The 24235-nt window shown below is 32.3% G+C and overlaps 1 protein-coding gene across 1 annotated transcript in view; it reads left to right on the forward strand.

Moving 5' to 3' along the window:
- Positions 1 to 24235, forward strand: part of podxl (podocalyxin-like) — a 95163-nt gene that overhangs the window by 40760 nt on the left and 30168 nt on the right. The window contains exon 2 of the mRNA XM_072913129.1: positions 20554 to 21744. Coding sequence (XP_072769230.1) covers positions 20554 to 21744 — 1191 coding nt within the window. The remainder of the gene's footprint in view (positions 1 to 20553; positions 21745 to 24235) is intronic.

Consider the following 24235-nt stretch of genomic DNA (forward strand, 5'->3'; position numbering starts at 1 on the left):
ATATAAATACACCTCATAGTAGAGTGCCATATAAATACACTTCATAGTAAAGTGCCATATAAATACACTTCATAGTAAAGTGCCATATAAATACATTTCATAGTAAAGTGCCATATAAATAAAAAAACACTTCATAGTAAAGTGCCATATAAATACACTTCTAAGTAAAGTGCTGTATAAATAAAAAACACTTCATAGTAAAGTGCCATATAAATACACTTCATAGTAAAGTGCCATATAAATACACTTCATAGTAAAGTGCCATATAAACACACTTCATTGTAAAGTGCCATAAAAATAAAAAACACTTCTTAGTAAAGTGCCATATAAATACAAAACACTTCATAGTAAAGTGCCATATAAATACACTTCATAGTAAAGTGCCATATAAATAAAAAAAAACACTTCATAGTAAAGTGCCATATAAATAAACTTCTAAGTGCCATATCAATAAAAAAACACTTCATAGTAAAGTGCCATATAAATACAAAACACTTCATAGTAAAGTGCCATATAAATACACTTCATAGTAAAGTGCCATATAAACACACTTCATTGTAAAGTGCCATAAAAATAAAAAACACTTCTTAGTAAAGTGCCATATAAATACAAAACACTTCATAGTAAAGTGCCATATAAATAAACACTTCATAGTAAAGTGCCATATAAATACACTTCATAGTAAAGTGCCATATAAATAAAAAAAACACTTCATAGTAAAGTGCCATATAAATACACTTCTAAGTAAAGTGCCATATAAATAAAAAACACTTCATAGTAAAGTGCCATATAAATACACTTCATAGTAAAGTGCCATATAAATACACTTCATAGTAAAGTGCCATATAAATACACTTCTAAGTGCCATATGAATAAAAACACTTCATAGTAAAGTGCCATATAAATACACTTCATAGTAAAGTGCCATATAAATACACGTCATAGTAAATTGCCATACAAAACACTTCATAGTAAAGTGCCATATAAATAAAAAACACTTCATATTAAAGTGCCAAATAAATACACTTCATAGCAAAGTGCCAAATAAATACACTTCATAGTAAAGTGCCATACAAAACACTTCATAGTAAAGTGCCATATAAATAAATAAAAACACTTCATAGTAAAGTGTCATATAAATACACTTCATAGTAAAGTGCCATATAATTACAAAACACTTCATAGTAAAGTGCCATATAAATACAAAACACTTCATAGTAAAGTGCCATATAAATACACTTCGTAGTAAAGTGCCATATAAATACACTTCAGAGTAAAGTGCCATATAATTACAAAACACTTCATAGTAAAGTGCCATATAAACACACTTCATAGTAAAGTGCCATATAAATACAAAACACTTCATAGTAAAGTGCCATACAAAACACTTCATAGTAAAGTGCCATATAAATAAAAAACACTTCATAGTAAAGTGCCAAATAAATACACTTCATAGTAAAGTGCCATATAAATACACTTCATAGTAAAGTGCTATACAAAACACTTCATAGTAAAGTGCCATATAAATAAAAAACACTTCATAGTAAAGTGCCATATAAATACACTTCATTGTAAAGTGCCATATAAATGCATTTCATAGTAAAGTGCCATATAAATAAAAAAACACTTCATAGTAAAGTGCCATATAAATACACTTCATAGTAAAGTGCCATATAAATACATTTCATAGTAAAGTGCCATATAAATAAAAAAACACTTCATAGTAAAGTGCCATATAAATACACTTCTAAGTAAAGTGCTGTATAAATAAAAAACACTTCATAGTAAAGTGCCATATAAATACACTTCATAGTAAAGTGCCATATAAATACACTTCATAGTAAAGTGCCATATGAATACACTTCATAGTAAAGTGCCATTTAAATACAAAACACTTCATAGTAAAGTGCCATATAAATAAAAAACACTTCATAGTAAAGTGCCATATAAATACACTTCATAGTAAAGTGCCATATGAATACACTTCATAGTAAAGTGTCATATAAATACACTTCATAGTAAAGTGCCATATAAATTAAAAAAACACTTCATAGTAAAGTGCCATATAATTACACTTCATAGTAAAGTGCCATATAAATACACTTCATAGTAAAGTGCCATATAAATACACTTCATAGTAAAGTGCCATATAAATAAAAAAACACTTCATAGTAAAGTGCCATATAAATAAACTTCTAAGTGCCATATCAATAAAAAAAACACTTCATAGTAAAGTGCCATATAAATACAAAACACTTCATAGTAAAGTGCCATATAAACACACTTCATTGTAAAGTGCCATAAAAATAAAAAACACTTCTTAGTAAAGTGCCATATAAATACAAAACACTTCATAGTAAAGTGCCATATAAATAAACACTTCATAGTAAAGTGCCATATAAATACACTTCATAGTAAAGTGCCATATAAATAAAAAAACACTTCATAGTAAAGTGCCATATAAATACACTTCTAAGTAAAGTGCCATATAAATAAAAAACACTTCATAGTAAAGTGCCATATAAATACACTTCATAGTAAAGTGCCATATAAATACACGTCATAGTAAAGTGCTATACAAAACACTTCATAGTAAAGTGCCATATAAATAAAAAACACTTCATATTAAAGTGCCAAATAAATACACTTCATAGCAAAATGCCATATAAATACACTTCATAGTAAAGTGCCATACAAAACACTGCATAGTAAAGTGCCATATAAATAAAAAAAACACTTCATAGTAAAGTGCCATATAAATACACTTCATAGTAAAGTGCCATATAAATACACTTCATAGTAAAGTGCCATATAAATACACTTCATAGTAAAGTGCCATATAAATACACTTCATAGTAAAGTGCCATATAAATACACTTCATAGTAAAGTGCCATATAAATAAAAAACACTTCATAGTAAAGTGCCATATAAATACACTTCGTAGTAAAGTGCCATATAAATACACTTCAGAGTAAAGTGCCATATAATTACAAAACACTTCATAGTAAAGTGCCATATAAACACACTTCATAGTAAAATGCCATATAAATACACCTCATAGTAGAGTGCCATATAAATACACTTCATAGTAAAGTGCCATATAAATACACTTCATAGTAAAGTGCCATATAAATACATTTCATAGTAAAGTGCCATATAAATAAAAAAACACTTCATAGTAAAGTGCCATATAAATACACTTCTAAGTAAAGTGCTGTATAAATAAAAAACACTTCATAGTAAAGTGCCATATAAATACACTTCATAGTAAAGTGCCATATAAATACACTTCATAGTAAAGTGCCATATAAACACACTTCATTGTAAAGTGCCATAAAAATAAAAAACACTTCTTAGTAAAGTGCCATATAAATACAAAACACTTCATAGTAAAGTGCCATATAAATACACTTCATAGTAAAGTGCCATATAAATAAAAAAAAACACTTCATAGTAAAGTGCCATATAAATAAACTTCTAAGTGCCATATCAATAAAAAAACACTTCATAGTAAAGTGCCATATAAATACAAAACACTTCATAGTAAAGTGCCATATAAATACACTTCATAGTAAAGTGCCATATAAACACACTTCATTGTAAAGTGCCATAAAAATAAAAAACACTTCTTAGTAAAGTGCCATATAAATACAAAACACTTCATAGTAAAGTGCCATATAAATAAACACTTCATAGTAAAGTGCCATATAAATACACTTCATAGTAAAGTGCCATATAAATAAAAAAAACACTTCATAGTAAAGTGCCATATAAATACACTTCTAAGTAAAGTGCCATATAAATAAAAAACACTTCATAGTAAAGTGCCATATAAATACACTTCATAGTAAAGTGCCATATAAATACACTTCATAGTAAAGTGCCATATAAATACACTTCTAAGTGCCATATGAATAAAAACACTTCATAGTAAAGTGCCATATAAATACACTTCATAGTAAAGTGCCATATAAATACACGTCATAGTAAATTGCCATACAAAACACTTCATAGTAAAGTGCCATATAAATAAAAAACACTTCATATTAAAGTGCCAAATAAATACACTTCATAGCAAAGTGCCAAATAAATACACTTCATAGTAAAGTGCCATACAAAACACTTCATAGTAAAGTGCCATATAAATAAATAAAAACACTTCATAGTAAAGTGTCATATAAATACACTTCATAGTAAAGTGCCATATAATTACAAAACACTTCATAGTAAAGTGCCATATAAATACAAAACACTTCATAGTAAAGTGCCATATAAATACACTTCGTAGTAAAGTGCCATATAAATACACTTCAGAGTAAAGTGCCATATAATTACAAAACACTTCATAGTAAAGTGCCATATAAACACACTTCATAGTAAAGTGCCATATAAATACAAAACACTTCATAGTAAAGTGCCATACAAAACACTTCATAGTAAAGTGCCATATAAATAAAAAACACTTCATAGTAAAGTGCCAAATAAATACACTTCATAGTAAAGTGCCATATAAATACACTTCATAGTAAAGTGCTATACAAAACACTTCATAGTAAAGTGCCATATAAATAAAAAACACTTCATAGTAAAGTGCCATATAAATACACTTCATTGTAAAGTGCCATATAAATGCATTTCATAGTAAAGTGCCATATAAATAAAAAAACACTTCATAGTAAAGTGCCATATAAATACACTTCATAGTAAAGTGCCATATAAATACATTTCATAGTAAAGTGCCATATAAATAAAAAAACACTTCATAGTAAAGTGCCATATAAATACACTTCTAAGTAAAGTGCTGTATAAATAAAAAACACTTCATAGTAAAGTGCCATATAAATACACTTCATAGTAAAGTGCCATATAAATACACTTCATAGTAAAGTGCCATATGAATACACTTCATAGTAAAGTGCCATTTAAATACAAAACACTTCATAGTAAAGTGCCATATAAATAAAAAACACTTCATAGTAAAGTGCCATATAAATACACTTCATAGTAAAGTGCCATATGAATACACTTCATAGTAAAGTGTCATATAAATACACTTCATAGTAAAGTGCCATATAAATTAAAAAAACACTTCATAGTAAAGTGCCATATAATTACACTTCATAGTAAAGTGCCATATAAATACACTTCATAGTAAAGTGCCATATAAATACACTTCATAGTAAAGTGCCATATAAATAAAAAAACACTTCATAGTAAAGTGCCATATAAATAAACTTCTAAGTGCCATATCAATAAAAAAAACACTTCATAGTAAAGTGCCATATAAATACAAAACACTTCATAGTAAAGTGCCATATAAACACACTTCATTGTAAAGTGCCATAAAAATAAAAAACACTTCTTAGTAAAGTGCCATATAAATACAAAACACTTCATAGTAAAGTGCCATATAAATAAACACTTCATAGTAAAGTGCCATATAAATACACTTCATAGTAAAGTGCCATATAAATAAAAAAACACTTCATAGTAAAGTGCCATATAAATACACTTCTAAGTAAAGTGCCATATAAATAAAAAACACTTCATAGTAAAGTGCCATATAAATACACTTCATAGTAAAGTGCCATATAAATACACGTCATAGTAAAGTGCTATACAAAACACTTCATAGTAAAGTGCCATATAAATAAAAAACACTTCATATTAAAGTGCCAAATAAATACACTTCATAGCAAAATGCCATATAAATACACTTCATAGTAAAGTGCCATACAAAACACTGCATAGTAAAGTGCCATATAAATAAAAAAAACACTTCATAGTAAAGTGCCATATAAATACACTTCATAGTAAAGTGCCATATAAATACACTTCATAGTAAAGTGCCATATAAATACACTTCATAGTAAAGTGCCATATAAATACACTTCATAGTAAAGTGCCATATAAATACACTTCATAGTAAAGTGCCATATAAATAAAAAACACTTCATAGTAAAGTGCCATATAAATACACTTCGTAGTAAAGTGCCATATAAATACACTTCAGAGTAAAGTGCCATATAATTACAAAACACTTCATAGTAAAGTGCCATATAAACACACTTCATAGTAAAATGCCATATAAATACACCTCATAGTAGAGTGCCATATAAATACACTTCATAGTAAAGTGCCATATAAATACACTTCATAGTAAAGTGCCATATAAATACATTTCATAGTAAAGTGCCATATAAATAAAAAAACACTTCATAGTAAAGTGCCATATAAATACACTTCTAAGTAAAGTGCTGTATAAATAAAAAACACTTCATAGTAAAGTGCCATATAAATACACTTCATAGTAAAGTGCCATATAAATACACTTCATAGTAAAGTGCCATATAAACACACTTCATTGTAAAGTGCCATAAAAATAAAAAACACTTCTTAGTAAAGTGCCATATAAATACAAAACACTTCATAGTAAAGTGCCATATAAATACACTTCATAGTAAAGTGCCATATAAATAAATAAAAACACTTCATAGTAAAGTGCCATATAAATAAACTTCTAAGTGCCATATCAATAAAAAAACACTTCATAGTAAAGTGCCATATAAATACAAAACACTTCATAGTAAAGTGCCATATAAATACACTTCATAGTAAAGTGCCATATAAACACACTTCATTGTAAAGTGCCATAAAAATAAAAAACACTTCTTAGTAAAGTGCCATATAAATACAAAACACTTCATAGTAAAGTGCCATATAAATAAACACTTCATAGTAAAGTGCCATATAAATACACTTCATAGTAAAGTGCCATATAAATAAAAAAAACACTTCATAGTAAAGTGCCATATAAATACACTTCTAAGTAAAGTGCCATATAAATAAAAAACACTTCATAGTAAAGTGCCATATAAATACACTTCATAGTAAAGTGCCATATAAATACACTTCATAGTAAAGTGCCATATAAATACACTTCTAAGTGCCATATGAATAAAAACACTTCATAGTAAAGTGCCATATAAATACACTTCATAGTAAAGTGCCATATAAATACACGTCATAGTAAATTGCCATACAAAACACTTCATAGTAAAGTGCCATATAAATAAAAAACACTTCATATTAAAGTGCCAAATAAATACACTTCATAGCAAAGTGCCAAATAAATACACTTCATAGTAAAGTGCCATACAAAACACTTCATAGTAAAGTGCCATATAAATAAATAAAAACACTTCATAGTAAAGTGTCATATAAATACACTTCATAGTAAAGTGCCATATAATTACAAAACACTTCATAGTAAAGTGCCATATAAATACAAAACACTTCATAGTAAAGTGCCATATAAATACACTTCGTAGTAAAGTGCCATATAAATACACTTCAGAGTAAAGTGCCATATAATTACAAAACACTTCATAGTAAAGTGCCATATAAACACACTTCATAGTAAAGTGCCATATAAATACAAAACACTTCATAGTAAAGTGCCATACAAAACACTTCATAGTAAAGTGCCATATAAATAAAAAACACTTCATAGTAAAGTGCCAAATAAATACACTTCATAGTAAAGTGCCATATAAATACACTTCATAGTAAAGTGCTATACAAAACACTTCATAGTAAAGTGCCATATAAATAAAAAACACTTCATAGTAAAGTGCCATATAAATACACTTCATTGTAAAGTGCCATATAAATGCATTTCATAGTAAAGTGCCATATAAATAAAAAAACACTTCATAGTAAAGTGCCATATAAATACACTTCATAGTAAAGTGCCATATAAATACATTTCATAGTAAAGTGCCATATAAATAAAAAAACACTTCATAGTAAAGTGCCATATAAATACACTTCTAAGTAAAGTGCTGTATAAATAAAAAACACTTCATAGTAAAGTGCCATATAAATACACTTCATAGTAAAGTGCCATATAAATACACTTCATAGTAAAGTGCCATATAAATACACTTCATAGTAAAGTGCCATATGAATACACTTCATAGTAAAGTGCCATTTAAATACAAAACACTTCATAGTAAAGTGCCATATAAATAAAAAACACTTCATAGTAAAGTGCCATATAAATACACTTCATAGTAAAGTGCCATATGAATACACTTCATAGTAAAGTGTCATATAAATACACTTCATAGTAAAGTGCCATATAAATTAAAAAAACACTTCATAGTAAAGTGCCATATAATTACACTTCATAGTAAAGTGCCATATAAATACACTTCATAGTAAAGTGCCATATAAATACACTTCATAGTAAAGTGCCATATAAATAAAAAAACACTTCATAGTAAAGTGCCATATAAATAAACTTCTAAGTGCCATATCAATAAAAAAAACACTTCATAGTAAAGTGCCATATAAATACAAAACACTTCATAGTAAAGTGCCATATAAACACACTTCATTGTAAAGTGCCATAAAAATAAAAAACACTTCTTAGTAAAGTGCCATATAAATACAAAACACTTCATAGTAAAGTGCCATATAAATAAACACTTCATAGTAAAGTGCCATATAAATACACTTCATAGTAAAGTGCCATATAAATAAAAAAACACTTCATAGTAAAGTGCCATATAAATACACTTCTAAGTAAAGTGCCATATAAATAAAAAACACTTCATAGTAAAGTGCCATATAAATACACTTCATAGTAAAGTGCCATATAAATACACGTCATAGTAAAGTGCTATACAAAACACTTCATAGTAAAGTGCCATATAAATAAAAAACACTTCATATTAAAGTGCCAAATAAATACACTTCATAGCAAAATGCCATATAAATACACTTCATAGTAAAGTGCCATACAAAACACTGCATAGTAAAGTGCCATATAAATAAAAAAAACACTTCATAGTAAAGTGCCATATAAATACACTTCATAGTAAAGTGCCATATAAATACACTTCATAGTAAAGTGCCATATAAATACACTTCATAGTAAAGTGCCATATAAATACACTTCATAGTAAAGTGCCATATAAATACACTTCATAGTAAAGTGCCATATAAATAAAAAACACTTCATAGTAAAGTGCCATATAAATACACTTCGTAGTAAAGTGCCATATAAATACACTTCAGAGTAAAGTGCCATATAATTACAAAACACTTCATAGTAAAGTGCCATATAAACACACTTCATAGTAAAATGCCATATAAATACACCTCATAGTAGAGTGCCATATAAATACACTTCATAGTAAAGTGCCATATAAATACACTTCATAGTAAAGTGCCATATAAATACATTTCATAGTAAAGTGCCATATAAATAAAAAAACACTTCATAGTAAAGTGCCATATAAATACACTTCTAAGTAAAGTGCTGTATAAATAAAAAACACTTCATAGTAAAGTGCCATATAAATACACTTCATAGTAAAGTGCCATATAAATACACTTCATAGTAAAGTGCCATATAAACACACTTCATTGTAAAGTGCCATAAAAATAAAAAACACTTCTTAGTAAAGTGCCATATAAATACAAAACACTTCATAGTAAAGTGCCATATAAATACACTTCATAGTAAAGTGCCATATAAATAAATAAAAACACTTCATAGTAAAGTGCCATATAAATAAACTTCTAAGTGCCATATCAATAAAAAAACACTTCATAGTAAAGTGCCATATAAATACAAAACACTTCATAGTAAAGTGCCATATAAATACACTTCATAGTAAAGTGCCATATAAACACACTTCATTGTAAAGTGCCATAAAAATAAAAAACACTTCTTAGTAAAGTGCCATATAAATACAAAACACTTCATAGTAAAGTGCCATATAAATAAACACTTCATAGTAAAGTGCCATATAAATACACTTCATAGTAAAGTGCCATATAAATAAAAAAAACACTTCATAGTAAAGTGCCATATAAATACACTTCTAAGTAAAGTGCCATATAAATAAAAAACACTTCATAGTAAAGTGCCATATAAATACACTTCATAGTAAAGTGCCATATAAATACACTTCATAGTAAAGTGCCATATAAATACACTTCTAAGTGCCATATGAATAAAAACACTTCATAGTAAAGTGCCATATAAATACACTTCATAGTAAAGTGCCATATAAATACACGTCATAGTAAATTGCCATACAAAACACTTCATAGTAAAGTGCCATATAAATAAAAAACACTTCATATTAAAGTGCCAAATAAATACACTTCATAGCAAAGTGCCAAATAAATACACTTCATAGTAAAGTGCCATACAAAACACTTCATAGTAAAGTGCCATATAAATAAATAAAAACACTTCATAGTAAAGTGTCATATAAATACACTTCATAGTAAAGTGCCATATAATTACAAAACACTTCATAGTAAAGTGCCATATAAATACAAAACACTTCATAGTAAAGTGCCATATAAATACACTTTGTAGTAAAGTGCCATATAAATACACTTCAGAGTAAAGTGCCATATAATTACAAAACACTTCATAGTAAAGTGCCATATAAACACACTTCATAGTAAAGTGCCATATAAATACAAAACACTTCATAGTAAAGTGCCATACAAAACACTTCATAGTAAAGTGCCATATAAATAAAAAACACTTCATAGTAAAGTGCCAAATAAATACACTTCATAGTAAAGTGCCATATAAATACACTTCATAGTAAAGTGCTATACAAAACACTTCATAGTAAAGTGCCATATAAATAAAAAACACTTCATAGTAAAGTGCCATATAAATACACTTCATTGTAAAGTGCCATATAAATGCATTTCATAGTAAAGTGCCATATAAATAAAAAAACACTTCATAGTAAAGTGCCATATAAATACACTTCATAGTAAAGTGCCATATAAATACATTTCATAGTAAAGTGCCATATAAATAAAAAAACACTTCATAGTAAAGTGCCATATAAATACACTTCTAAGTAAAGTGCTGTATAAATAAAAAACACTTCATAGTAAAGTGCCATATAAATACACTTCATAGTAAAGTGCCATATAAATACACTTCATAGTAAAGTGCCATATGAATACACTTCATAGTAAAGTGCCATTTAAATACAAAACACTTCATAGTAAAGTGCCATATAAATAAAAAACACTTCATAGTAAAGTGCCATATAAATACACTTCATAGTAAAGTGCCATATGAATACACTTCATAGTAAAGTGTCATATAAATACACTTCATAGTAAAGTGCCATATAAATTAAAAAAACACTTCATAGTAAAGTGCCATATAATTACACTTCATAGTAAAGTGCCATATAAATACACTTCATAGTAAAGTGCCATATAAATACACTTCATAGTAAAGTGCCATATAAATAAAAAAACACTTCATAGTAAAGTGCCATATAAATAAACTTCTAAGTGCCATATCAATAAAAAAACACTTCATAGTAAAGTGCCATATAAATACAAAACACTTCATAGTAAAGTGCCATATAAACACACTTCATTGTAAAGTGCCATAAAAATAAAAAACACTTCTTAGTAAAGTGCCATATAAATACAAAACACTTCATAGTAAAGTGCCATATAAATAAACACTTCATAGTAAAGTGCCATATAAATACACTTCATAGTAAAGTGCCATATAAATAAAAAAACACTTCATAGTAAAGTGCCATATAAATACACTTCTAAGTAAAGTGCCATATAAATAAAAAACACTTCATAGTAAAGTGCCATATAAATACACTTCATAGTAAAGTGCCATATAAATACACGTCATAGTAAAGTGCTATACAAAACACTTCATAGTAAAGTGCCATATAAATAAAAAACACTTCATATTAAAGTGCCAAATAAATACACTTCATAGCAAAATGCCATATAAATACACTTCATAGTAAAGTGCCATACAAAACACTGCATAGTAAAGTGCCATATAAATAAAAAAAAACACTTCATAGTAAAGTGCCATATAAATACACTTCATAGTAAAGTGCCATATAAATACACTTCATAGTAAAGTGCCATATAAATACACTTCATAGTAAAGTGCCATATAAATACACTTCATAGTAAAGTGCCATATAAATAAAAAACACTTCATAGTAAAGTGCCATATAAATACACTTCGTAGTAAAGTGCCATATAAATACACTTCAGAGTAAAGTGCCATATAATTACAAAACACTTCATAGTAAAGTGCCATATAAACACACTTCATAGTAAAATGCCATATAAATACACCTCATAGTAGAGTGCCATATAAATACACTTCATAGTAAAGTGCCATATAAATACACTTCATAGTAAAGTGCCATATAAATACATTTCATAGTAAAGTGCCATATAAATAAAAAAACACTTCATAGTAAAGTGCCATATAAATACACTTCTAAGTAAAGTGCTGTATAAATAAAAAACACTTCATAGTAAAGTGCCATATAAATACACTTCATAGTAAAGTGCCATATAAATACACTTCATAGTAAAGTGCCATATGAATACACTTCATAGTAAAGTGCCATTTAAATACAAAACACTTCATAGTAAAGTGCCATATAAATAAAAAACACTTCATAGTAAAGTGTCATATAAATACACTTCATAGTAAAGTGTCATATAAATACACTTCATAGTAAAGTGCCATATAAATTAAAAAAACACTTCATAGTAAAGTGCCATATAATTACACTTCATAGTAAAGTGCCATATAAATACACTTCATAGTAAAGTGCCATATAAATACACTTCATAGTAAAGTGCCATATAAATAAATAAAACACTTCATAGTAAAGTGCCATATAAATAAACTTCTAAGTGCCATATCAATAAAAAAACACTTCATAGTAAAGTGCCATATAAATACAAAACACTTCATAGTAAAGTGCCATATAAACACACTTCATTGTAAAGTGCCATAAAAATAAAAAACACTTCTTAGTAAAGTGCCATATAAATACAAAACACTTCATAGTAAAGTGCCATATAAATAAACACTTCATAGTAAAGTGCCATATAAATACACTTCATAGTAAAGTGCCATATAAATAAAAAAAACACTTCATAGTAAAGTGCCATATAAATACACTTCTAAGTAAAGTGCCATATAAATAAAAAACACTTCATAGTAAAGTGCCATATAAATACACTTCATAGTAAAGTGCCATATAAATACACGTCATAGTAAAGTGCTATACAAAACACTTCATAGTAAAGTGCCATATAAATAAAAAACACTTCATATTAAAGTGCCAAATAAATACACTTCATAGCAAAATGCCATATAAATACACTTCATAGTAAAGTGCCATACAAAACACTGCATAGTAAAGTGCCATATAAATAAAAAAAACACTTCATAGTAAAGTGCCATATAAATACACTTCATAGTAAAGTGCCATATAAATACACTTCATAGTAAAGTGCCATATAAATACACTTCATAGTAAAGTGCCATATAAATACACTTCATAGTAAAGTGCCATATAAATACACTTCATAGTAAAGTGCCATATAAATAAAAAACACTTCATAGTAAAGTGCCATATAAATACACTTCATAGTAAAGTGCCATATAAATACACGTCATAGTAAAGTGCCATATAAATAAATAAAACACTTCATAGTAAAGTGCCATATAAATAAACTTCTTTTTTTTTTTTTTTTTTTTTTTTTTTTTTTTTTTTTTTTTAATGTCCTGTCCAGCTTCTCAGGCAAATCATATAGTTGATGTAGATGCCCATGTCGGCTGTTCAGATTTACTTTACAAAAGAGAAGTGTAGGATACTTCTCTTGTTGCCTTATTTGTATTTGACTTTATTAAATGTATTTATATTATCATTTAGTGCAGCCGGGCCGGAGCAGGAGGGGATAGAAAGAGAAAAAAAAAGAAGACAGAGGGGGAAATTGTGGGGACAAGAGGGGGATTAGACAGAGAGACAAAAACAACAACAGCAAACAACAACAACAACAACAATAGAGCAACATCAGCAAATATGACATGTACAAATATGATGGTAAAAGTAATAGCAAATAAGCAGTTAGCGAAAAATAAAAAATAATACAGAAATGACAATGAGCATTATTACACTACAAATGGATCAATACAAATACCAATAGAAATAGCGCTATTGATAATGAACAATACCAATAATTTACCTTTATTATCAACAATACAGTTGTTTAAATGCAACAATACATATACGTAATGATAACTTGAGATACGAAAGAATGCAGAAAAATGGAGGGGGAGAAAGAGAAGCAACCTACATTAACCTTGTAGATTGTTATAGTCACAATAGGTTAAGCTTTGTCAGTGTGCCATGTGTTACACCCAGTTTACCCTAGGGCAACAACGTTAATATATGTTTGATGAAACGTGATTATGTGCATGAGTGTAAGTATGCATATGTACTTGTATATGTACAGAATGTGTATATGTGTTTGTACAATGAATGTATATGTACAGAATGTGTATATGTGTTTGTACAGTGAATGTATATGTACAGTATGTGTATGTGTATGTTTGTATATTGAATGTGCGTGTGGATGTACGAACATTAGGTAGGTAAATATGTACTGTATTTGTGTATGTATGTGGGAGCGTAGGTACCTATGTACGTATGTGAGCATACGTGAATTTGCATGTACAATACATTCGACTCCCAGAGTGCGTGGGAGCCAGAGCACGGCCCCATCACCCCCGAGAGCCCAACCCACAAACAGGAGGCGTGGTGCCCAGGGAACCAGGGACCACCGCCCCCACGCAGCCAAGCCGGCCAGCGACAGGAACCCCAGAGCGCGACCCACCGTACCGCCCACAAGGGCCAGCAGCAGGCCGCAGACAGACGCACCCGGCGGAGGACAGGGCACGAGAAAAGCAGGGGACAGCCAGACCCCAAGCCAGCGAGAGACCACACCCCACACGGGCAGAAAGGCGAGACGCCCCGCCCGAAGGACCCAGAGACTCCCCGCAACCGGACGGGAAGACCGCCCCCGCCCCACCGGCAACCGGGCCCCCACGAGCCCACCCCCCACCCCCGGAGAGCGCGGCGAGGCCAGCCCCCGGCCACCCCACCCAAACCGGCCGCCGCAGGACCACCCAGGCACAGGGCCACGGGAACCACCCACCCCACCCGCAGGGACCCCAACGATGGAGATGGAACAACCAGCAACCGCCCCGCCGAGCCCCCCCCCTGAGGGAGGGGGAAAATTAAAAAATAATATTAATAAAATATATTTTAAAAATAAATAAATAAATAAATTAATTAATTAATTAATTAAAAAAAAAAGGAATTAAAAGAAGATCACAGACATGCTGACAAACAAGGTCACTACCCCAGCAACTGGCCGACTCGCAGCACCTCGGAATACCTTGCAGCACCAAGCTACCACAATAGACGCAGGGACTAGGCCCAACAGGCCCCAACCAAGACGGGCACCCGGAAGGGATGGACAGCGGGACCCAGGAGCTCCAGACACGCAGTTCGGATGCAGTAGCCTGAGGCGTCGACCCCCGTCTGACAGGCAGGCCCAGAGCGTACCCCCAGAAATATACATACATACATACATACACACATACACATACACATACACACATACACGTATACATACCCACACATACACATATATACATATACATACACATATGTACACATACACATATATAAACATACATACATACACACACATATACATACATATACACAGTTCGTCAGCCCCGACAGCCATCACGCGCGCGCGCTGCCACCAGTCACAACATCAGCCACACCCCTGCACCAGACCCAGCAGCCACGGGCGCCCACACCACAAACAAACGGCAGCAGAAACAGCAGCCGCAATAACCCCAGACAGCCAGCACCAGCCAATCAAATTAAAGCGATCAAAGAAAAACTGCGACCAGCAACCACACGCCACCAGGGCCACGGAGACCAGCCGGCGCCAGCCCGCCGGTCAGCCCGAACGCCAACACGCAAACAAGAGACACCAACAACCCCCCCAACCAAAAGGCCCCCCACCCCAACCCAAACCCGCACAAACACACCACCGCCCAAACAACCGGGACACAGCATCCAGACCAGACACGGGGGCTGCGCCGCCACCACACCAAGTCACCAACAGAGACCCCACAGCGCAAGGTCGGGCCACACGGGCACGGACCCCATCCAACAGGAAGTGAGACCCGCGCGACGCCACACACAAATAAATAATAAGATTAAAAAAAAATGAAATAAAATAAAAATAAAAAAAAATAAAATAAAAAATAAAATTTAAAAAATAAAATAAAATAAAAATGAGTAATAATAAAAATAAAAATAATAAATACATTAAAAATAAAAAATATATATATATAACAATAATAAATGAATAAAAGCCTGGCAGGCCACCAGACCGCAGTCCCCGCCGGCCGACGAGGCAATGAGGGGTGCGCCGAACCCCAAACCCCCCATGCATGTGTACAAGGCCCCCCAGAGTGTCTACTGTGTAGTTAAAATTAGGAGGTCAGCCGTTACAGCCGACCTCCAGTCCCTATTGATGTGTGTACTGTAGCGTGAGTGAGATATGTATGCTTGTGGGAACTAATAATGCGATTAAAATTGGGGGACATCAAGGTCATGGTGGGTCCCAACCAAACCAAGCCCCCCAAATCCTAAGTGTCTAATATGCAGCTAAGATTGAGGGATGGACGAGCAGGGGACAAGAAAGGAGGACTGGAGCCCCATTGGAGGCATCCTCAACCCCCCGCCATGCCTCCCCGCAGGACAATCCCCAAAGTCCTATATATGTGTGACTGTGTGCGCTATAAGTAGGAGGAGTAGAGGGCCCGGACATCCCCCCAGTCCACGCGGCTGACAACCAGGAACTACGGCCAGGAGGCCGCCACCCCCCGCCACAGCCCGTGACCCACACCAGACCACTTTAACGTGACGCCACGCGAGCCCCTCCCCCCGCCAAACAAAGCCAGCCCCCGCCCGCCCCAACCCAACCCTGCAGAGCCCATACCGGCAACCAATAAATAAATAAATAAACTTCTAAGTGCCATATCAATAAAAAAACACTTCATAGTAAAGTGCCATATAAATACAAAACACTTCATAGTAAAGTGCCATATAAATACAAAACACTTCATAGTAAAGTGCCATATAAACAAACTTCATTGTAAAGTGCCATAAAAATAAAAAACACTTCTTAGTAAAGTGCCATATAAATACAAAACACTTCATAGTAAAGTGCCATATAAATAAACACTTCTTAGTAAAGTGCCATATAAATACAAAACACTTCATAGTAAAGTGCCATATAAATAAACACTTCATAGTAAAGTGCCATATAAATACACTTCATAGTAAAGTGCCATATAAATAAAAAAACACTTCATAGTAAAGTGCCATATAAATACACTTCTAAGTAAAGTGCCATATAAATAAAAAACACTTCATAGTAAAGTGCCATATAAATACACTTCATAGTAAAGTGCCATATAAATACACGTCATAGTAAAGTGCTATACAAAACACTTCATAGTAAAGTGCCATATAAATTAAAAACACTTCATATTAAAGTGCCAAATAAATACACTTCATAGCAAAATGCCATATAAATACACTTCATAGTAAAGTGCCATACAAAACACTGCATAGTAAAGTGCCATATAAATAAAAAAAAACTTAATAGTAAAGTGCCATATAAATACACTTCATAGTAAAGTGCCATATAAATACACTTCATAGTAAAGTGCCATATAAATACACTTCATAGTAAAGTGCCATATAAATACACTTCATAGTAAAGTGCCATATAAATACACTTCATAGTAAAGTGCCATATAAATAAAAAACACTTCATAGTAAAGTGCCATATAAATACACTTCGTAGTAAAGTGCCATATAAATACACTTCAGAGTAAAGTGCCATATAATTACAAAACACTTCATAGTAAAGTGCCATATAAACACACTTCATAGTAAAATGCCATATAAATACACTTCATAGTAAAGTGCCATATAAATACACTTCATAGTAAAGTGCCATATAAATACACTTCATAGTAAAGTGCCATATAAATACAAAAAACTTCATAGTAAAGTGCCATACAAAACACTTCATAGTAAAGTGCCATATAAATAAAAAAAACACTTCATAGTAAAGTGCCAAATAAATACACTTCAGAGTAAAGTGCCATATAAATACACTTCATAGTAAAGTGCCATATAAATACAAAAAACTTCATAGTAAAGTGCCATACAAAACACTTCATAGTAAAGTGCCATATAAATAAAAAAAAACACTTCATAGTAAAGTGCCAAATAAATACACTTCATAGTAAAGTGCCATATAAATACACTTCATAGTAAAGTGCTATACAAAACACTTCATAGTAAAGTGCCATATAAATAAAAAACACTTCATAGTAAAGTGCCATATAAATACACTTCATTGTAAAGTGCCATATAAATGCACTTCATAGTAAAGTGCCATATAAATAAAAAAACACTTCATAGTAAAGTGCCATATAAATAAGCTTCATAGTAAAGTGCCATATAAATACATTTCATAATAAAGTGCCATATAAATAAAAAAACACTTCATAGTAAAGTGCCATATAAATACACTTCTAAGTAAAGTGCTGTATAAATAAAAAACACTTCATAGTAAAGTGCCATATAAATACACTTCATAGTAAAGTGCCATATAAATACACGTCATAGTAAAGTGCCATACAAAACACTTCATAGTAAAGTGCCATATAAATACACTTCATAGTAAAGTGCCTTTTAAATACAAAACACTTCATAGTAAAGTGCCATATAAATACAAAACACTTCATAGTAAAGTGCCATATAAATACACTTCATAGTAAAGTGCCATATATTTACAAAACACTTCATAGTAAAGTGCCATATAAATACAAAACACTTCATAGTAAAGTGCCATATAAATACACTTCATAGTAAAGTGCCATATAAATACACTTCATAGTAAAGTGCCATATAATTACAAAACACTTCATAGTAAAGTGCCATATAAATACAAAACACTTCATAGTAAAGTGCCATATAAATACACTTCATAGTAAAGTGCCATATAATTACAAAACACTTCATAGTAAAGTGCCATATAAATACAAAACACTTCATAGTAAAGTGCCATATAAATACACTTCATAGTAAAGTGCCATATAAATACACTTCATAGTAAAGTGCCATATAAATACACTTCATAGTAAAGTGCCATATAAATACACTTCATAGTAAAGTGCCATATAAATACACTTCATAGTAAAGTGCCATATAAATACACTTCATAGTAAAGTGCCATATAAATCACTTCATAGTAAAGTGCTATATAAATTAAAAACACTTCATAGTAAAGTGCCATATAAATACACTTCATAGTAAAGTGCCATATAAATACACTTCATAGTAAAGTGCCATATAAATACACTTCATAGTAAAGTGCCATATAAATACACTTCATAGTAAAGTGCCATATAAATACAGAGCATTTAAATCAGCTATAAAGCAAACATAAAATAATCTAGTTGTCATGTCTGTATTATCATGTTTTGTTTAGTTTCTGTCTTTTCACTCCCTTGTCTGGTCACCATAGCAACCATTAGTTTTCACCTGTCACGTCACGCACCTGTTTCACGTTTTGAGTCACGCACCTGCTTTCACTAATCATGTCCATAGTATTTAAGTTCATTCATTTTCTGTTGTTCGGCCTGACGACCTCACAACACATTTATGCTCTGTTCATGCCTCTAACTCCTTTTCATGTCCATCGTTCACGCTGCTCCTTTTTTGTTCATGCCAAGTAAGTTTTCTTTATTCAAGCCATACTTTGCAAGTTTTCTTTAATTGTTCATAGTTTCTGCCAATGTGCAAGTTTTGTGTTTATAGTCTAGTTTATTCTCCGCCACTGTGCGCGCTTTTTGTTTGATCCTTTTTTTTGGTATTTATAGTCTTTAAATAAATCATGTACCTTCATTCCCGTCTCGCCCGTGCCAACTTTCTGTTGCATCCCGGAAAAGCTAACCCCCAGGACCAAGTATTGACACTAGTACTAGTTGATGGTATTATTTAAATAGCATTCATTCATATCTACAAGATGTATTTGTCAAAATGAGCAATATCAATATTATATTAAATTACATTATTACATTACATTACAATATTACATTACATTATATTATTACATTACATTACAATATTACATTACATTACATTATTACATTACATTACAATATTACATTACATTACAATATTACATTATATTACAATATTACATTACATTACAATATTACATTACATTACAATATTACATTATATTACAATATTACATTACATTACAATATTACATTACATTACAATATTACATTATATTACAATATTACATTACATTACAATATTACATTACATTACAATATTACATTATATTACAATATTACATACAGGATTCCAGGAACGTTGTATTGTTACACCACACTAGATATATTTACAACATAGTCATTTATAGTCACACAATATATATTTACAACATAGTCATTTATTATGAAGAAAGACAAATATAAAGTCAGACAATATATAATATAATAATAATGTGTTTTGCAGGTCTTACATGTCACAAAGTGTGTTCCGATGGTGAAGGTGATGTTTCCGTACCCACTCAAGTGGCGGATGGTGCCGTGGTCCTGCCAGGAGGATCTCTTCTGACCACCAAAGTGCCAGCTGGTGCTCACACACATGTGAACCCAACAAATCAACAAGTGGAACCCAAAACCACTGTAGCACTTCCAAGTGACCAGAACACCATCACACCCAACTCAGTAGTCACCATTGCTAGCGTCACAAAGGCTACCACTGACAAGGCAGCACAAGCCACCAACATCGCACTTGCCGCCTCAGTGGTAGCAGACCCTGCCGCTTCAGTGGTAGCAGACTCTGCCGCTTCAGTGGTAGCTGACCCTGGCGCCGCAAAACTGGCCGACTCTGGCGTCGCAGGACCGGCGGACCCGGCCGCCACAGGAACAGCAGACTCTGCCACTGTAGACCCAGCAGACCATGCCGCCACAGGACCAGGAGACACTGCCACTGTAGACCCAGCAGACCATGCCGCCACAGGACCAGGAGACACTGCCGCCACAGGACCAGCAGGGTCTGCCACTGTAGAACCTGCAGACCTTGCCGCCACAGGACCGGCAGACCCGGCTGCCGCAGGACCAGCAGGGTCTGCCACTGTAGAACCTGCAGACCTTGCCACCACAGGACCGGCAGACCCGGCTGCCGCAGGACCAGGAGACCCTGCCGCCACAGGACCAGCAGGGTCTGCCACTGTAGAACCTGCAGACCTTGCCGCCACAGGACCGGCAGACCCGGCTGCCGCAGGACCAGCAGGGTCTGCCACTGTAGAACCTGCAGACCTTGCCACCACAGGACCGGCAGACCCGGCTGCCGCAGGACCAGCAGGGTCTGCCACTGTAGAACCTGCAGACCTTGCCACCACAGGACCGGCAGACCCGGCTGCCGCAGGACCAGCAGACGCGGCTGCCACTCAAGCATCTCCGCCAAGCAACACAAAGGATCCTCAAAGCTCTCTTGTGCCACCTACTGGTGCCACAACCACCAAATTAAACCCTGGAGTGGCAGGATCTTCCAACATGGCCACAACACCAGAAGTGACCACTAGAACCTTAGCTAGCCACACTGCGGCCGTGTTGCAAGACAACGTGAGAACACCGGACTTCACGCCAAGTCATCAACTCACAACACCTGGAACCTTTATCTTCAAGACGGCCCACACAGGTAAGATCATCCTTCCTGTTTGACACACGCTCAAAGCAATCCAAGGCATGATTCCAGTATCAATGTGATATGAAAGATGTCAACTAGAGATTCCAGTATCAATGTGATGGTATGAAATATGTCAATTATAGATTCCACTATCAATGTGATAATATTAAATATGGTAACTATAAATTCCAGTGTCAATGTGATGATATGAAATATGTCAACTATAGATTCCAGTATCAATGTAATGATATGAAAGATGTCAACTATAGATTTCAGTATCAATGTGATGATATTAAATATGGCAACTATAGATTACAGTATCAATGTGATGATATGAAAGATGTCAACTATAGATTTCAGTATCAATGTGATGATATTAAATATGGCAACTATAGATTACAGTATCAATGTAATATGTAATATGTCAACTATAAATTCCAGTGTCAATGTGATGATATGAAATATGTCAACTATAGATTCCAGTATCAATGTAATGATATGAAAGATGTCAACTATAGATTTCAGTATCAATGTGATGGTATGAAAGATGTCAACTATAGATTCCAGTATCAATGTGATGATATTAAATATGTCAACTATAGATTCCAGTGTCAATGTGATGATATGAAATATGTCAACTATAGATTCCAGTATCAATGTGATGATATGAAAGATGTCAACTATAGATTTCAGTATCAATGTGATGAAAATAAAGATGTCAACTATAGATTACAGTATCAATGTAATATGAAAGATGTCAACTATAGATTCCAGTATCAATGTGATGAAAAGAAATACATCAACTATAGATTACAGTATCAATGTAATATGAAAGATGTCAACTATGGATTCCAGTATCAATGTGATGATATGAAAAATGTCAACTGTGGATTCCAGTATCAATGTGATGATATGAAATATGTCAACTATAGATTCCAGTATCAATGTGATGATATGAAATATGTCAACTATAGATTCCACTATCAATGTGATGATAAGAAAGATGTCAACTATAGATTCCAGTATCAATGTGATGATATGAACGATATCAACTATAGATTCCAGTATCAATGTGATGATATGAAATATGTCAACTTTAGATTCCAGTATCAATGTGATGATAATGAAAGATGTCAACTATAGATTCCAGTATCAATGTGATGATAATGAAAGATGTCAACTATAGATTACAGTATCAATGTGATGTAATGTATTATGTTACTTATAGATTCCAGTATGAATGTGATGATATCAAAGATGTTACTTATAGATTGCAATATAAATGTGATGATATGAAATATGTCAACTATAGATTCCAGTATCAATGGGATTAAACGAAATGTCAACTATATATTTCAGTATCAATATGATATGAAATATGTCAACTATAGATTCCAGTATCAATGGGATTAAACGAAATGTCAACTATATATTTCAGTATCAATATGATATGAAATATGACAACTATAGATTCCAGTATCAATATGATGATATGAAAGATGTCAACTATAGATTCCACTATCAATGCGATGATATCAAATATGTTACTTTACGATCCCTGTATCAATGTGATGATATCAAATATGTTTCTTGTAGGTACCAGTATTAAAGTGATTATATTAAATAGATAGATAGATAGATAGTACTTTATTGATTCCTTCAGGAGAGTTCCCTCAGGATATGTCAACAATAGATTCCAGTATCAATGGGATGATATGAAAGCCGTTAACAATAGATTACAGTATCAATGGGATGATATCAAATATGTTACTTAACAATTCCTGTATCAATGTGATGATATCAAATATATCAACAATTGATTCCAGTATCAATGTGATGATATCAAATATGTCAACAATAGATTCCAGCATCAATGTGATTATGTCAAAAGTCAATTATAGGTTCCAGTATTAAAGTGATGATGTTAAATATGTTACTTATCATTCCAGTATCAATGTGATGATAACAAGTATGTCAACTATAGATTCAAGTATCAATGTGATGATATCAAAATATTTCCACTATAGATTCCAGGATCAATGTGATGTAATGAAAGTTGCCAACTATTGTTTCCAGTGTTAAAGTGATGATATCAAAGAAGTTACTTGTAGATTCCGGTATCAATGTGATGATATCAAATAGGCAAAAACATAGATTCCAGTATCAATGTGATTATATCAAACATGTCAACTATAGATTCCAGTATCAATGTGATGAAATCAAACATGTCAATTCTATATTCCAGTATCAATGTGATGATATCAAAGATGTTGCTTGTAGGTTCCAGTATCAATGTGATGATATCAAATGTGTCAATAATAAATTTCAGTATCAATATGATATCAAAGATTTCCACTATAGATTCCAGTATCAATGTGATATGAAAGATGTCAACTATAGATTCCAGTATCAATGTGAAGTAATGAACGATGTCAACTATAGATTCCAGTATCAAAGTGATGATATCAAATGTTTCTTATCGATTCCAGTACCAATGTGATGA

This window comes from Nerophis lumbriciformis, linkage group LG05 (assembly GCF_033978685.3).
Source record: "Nerophis lumbriciformis linkage group LG05, RoL_Nlum_v2.1, whole genome shotgun sequence".
NCBI classification, from domain to species: Eukaryota; Metazoa; Chordata; class Actinopteri; order Syngnathiformes; family Syngnathidae; genus Nerophis; species Nerophis lumbriciformis.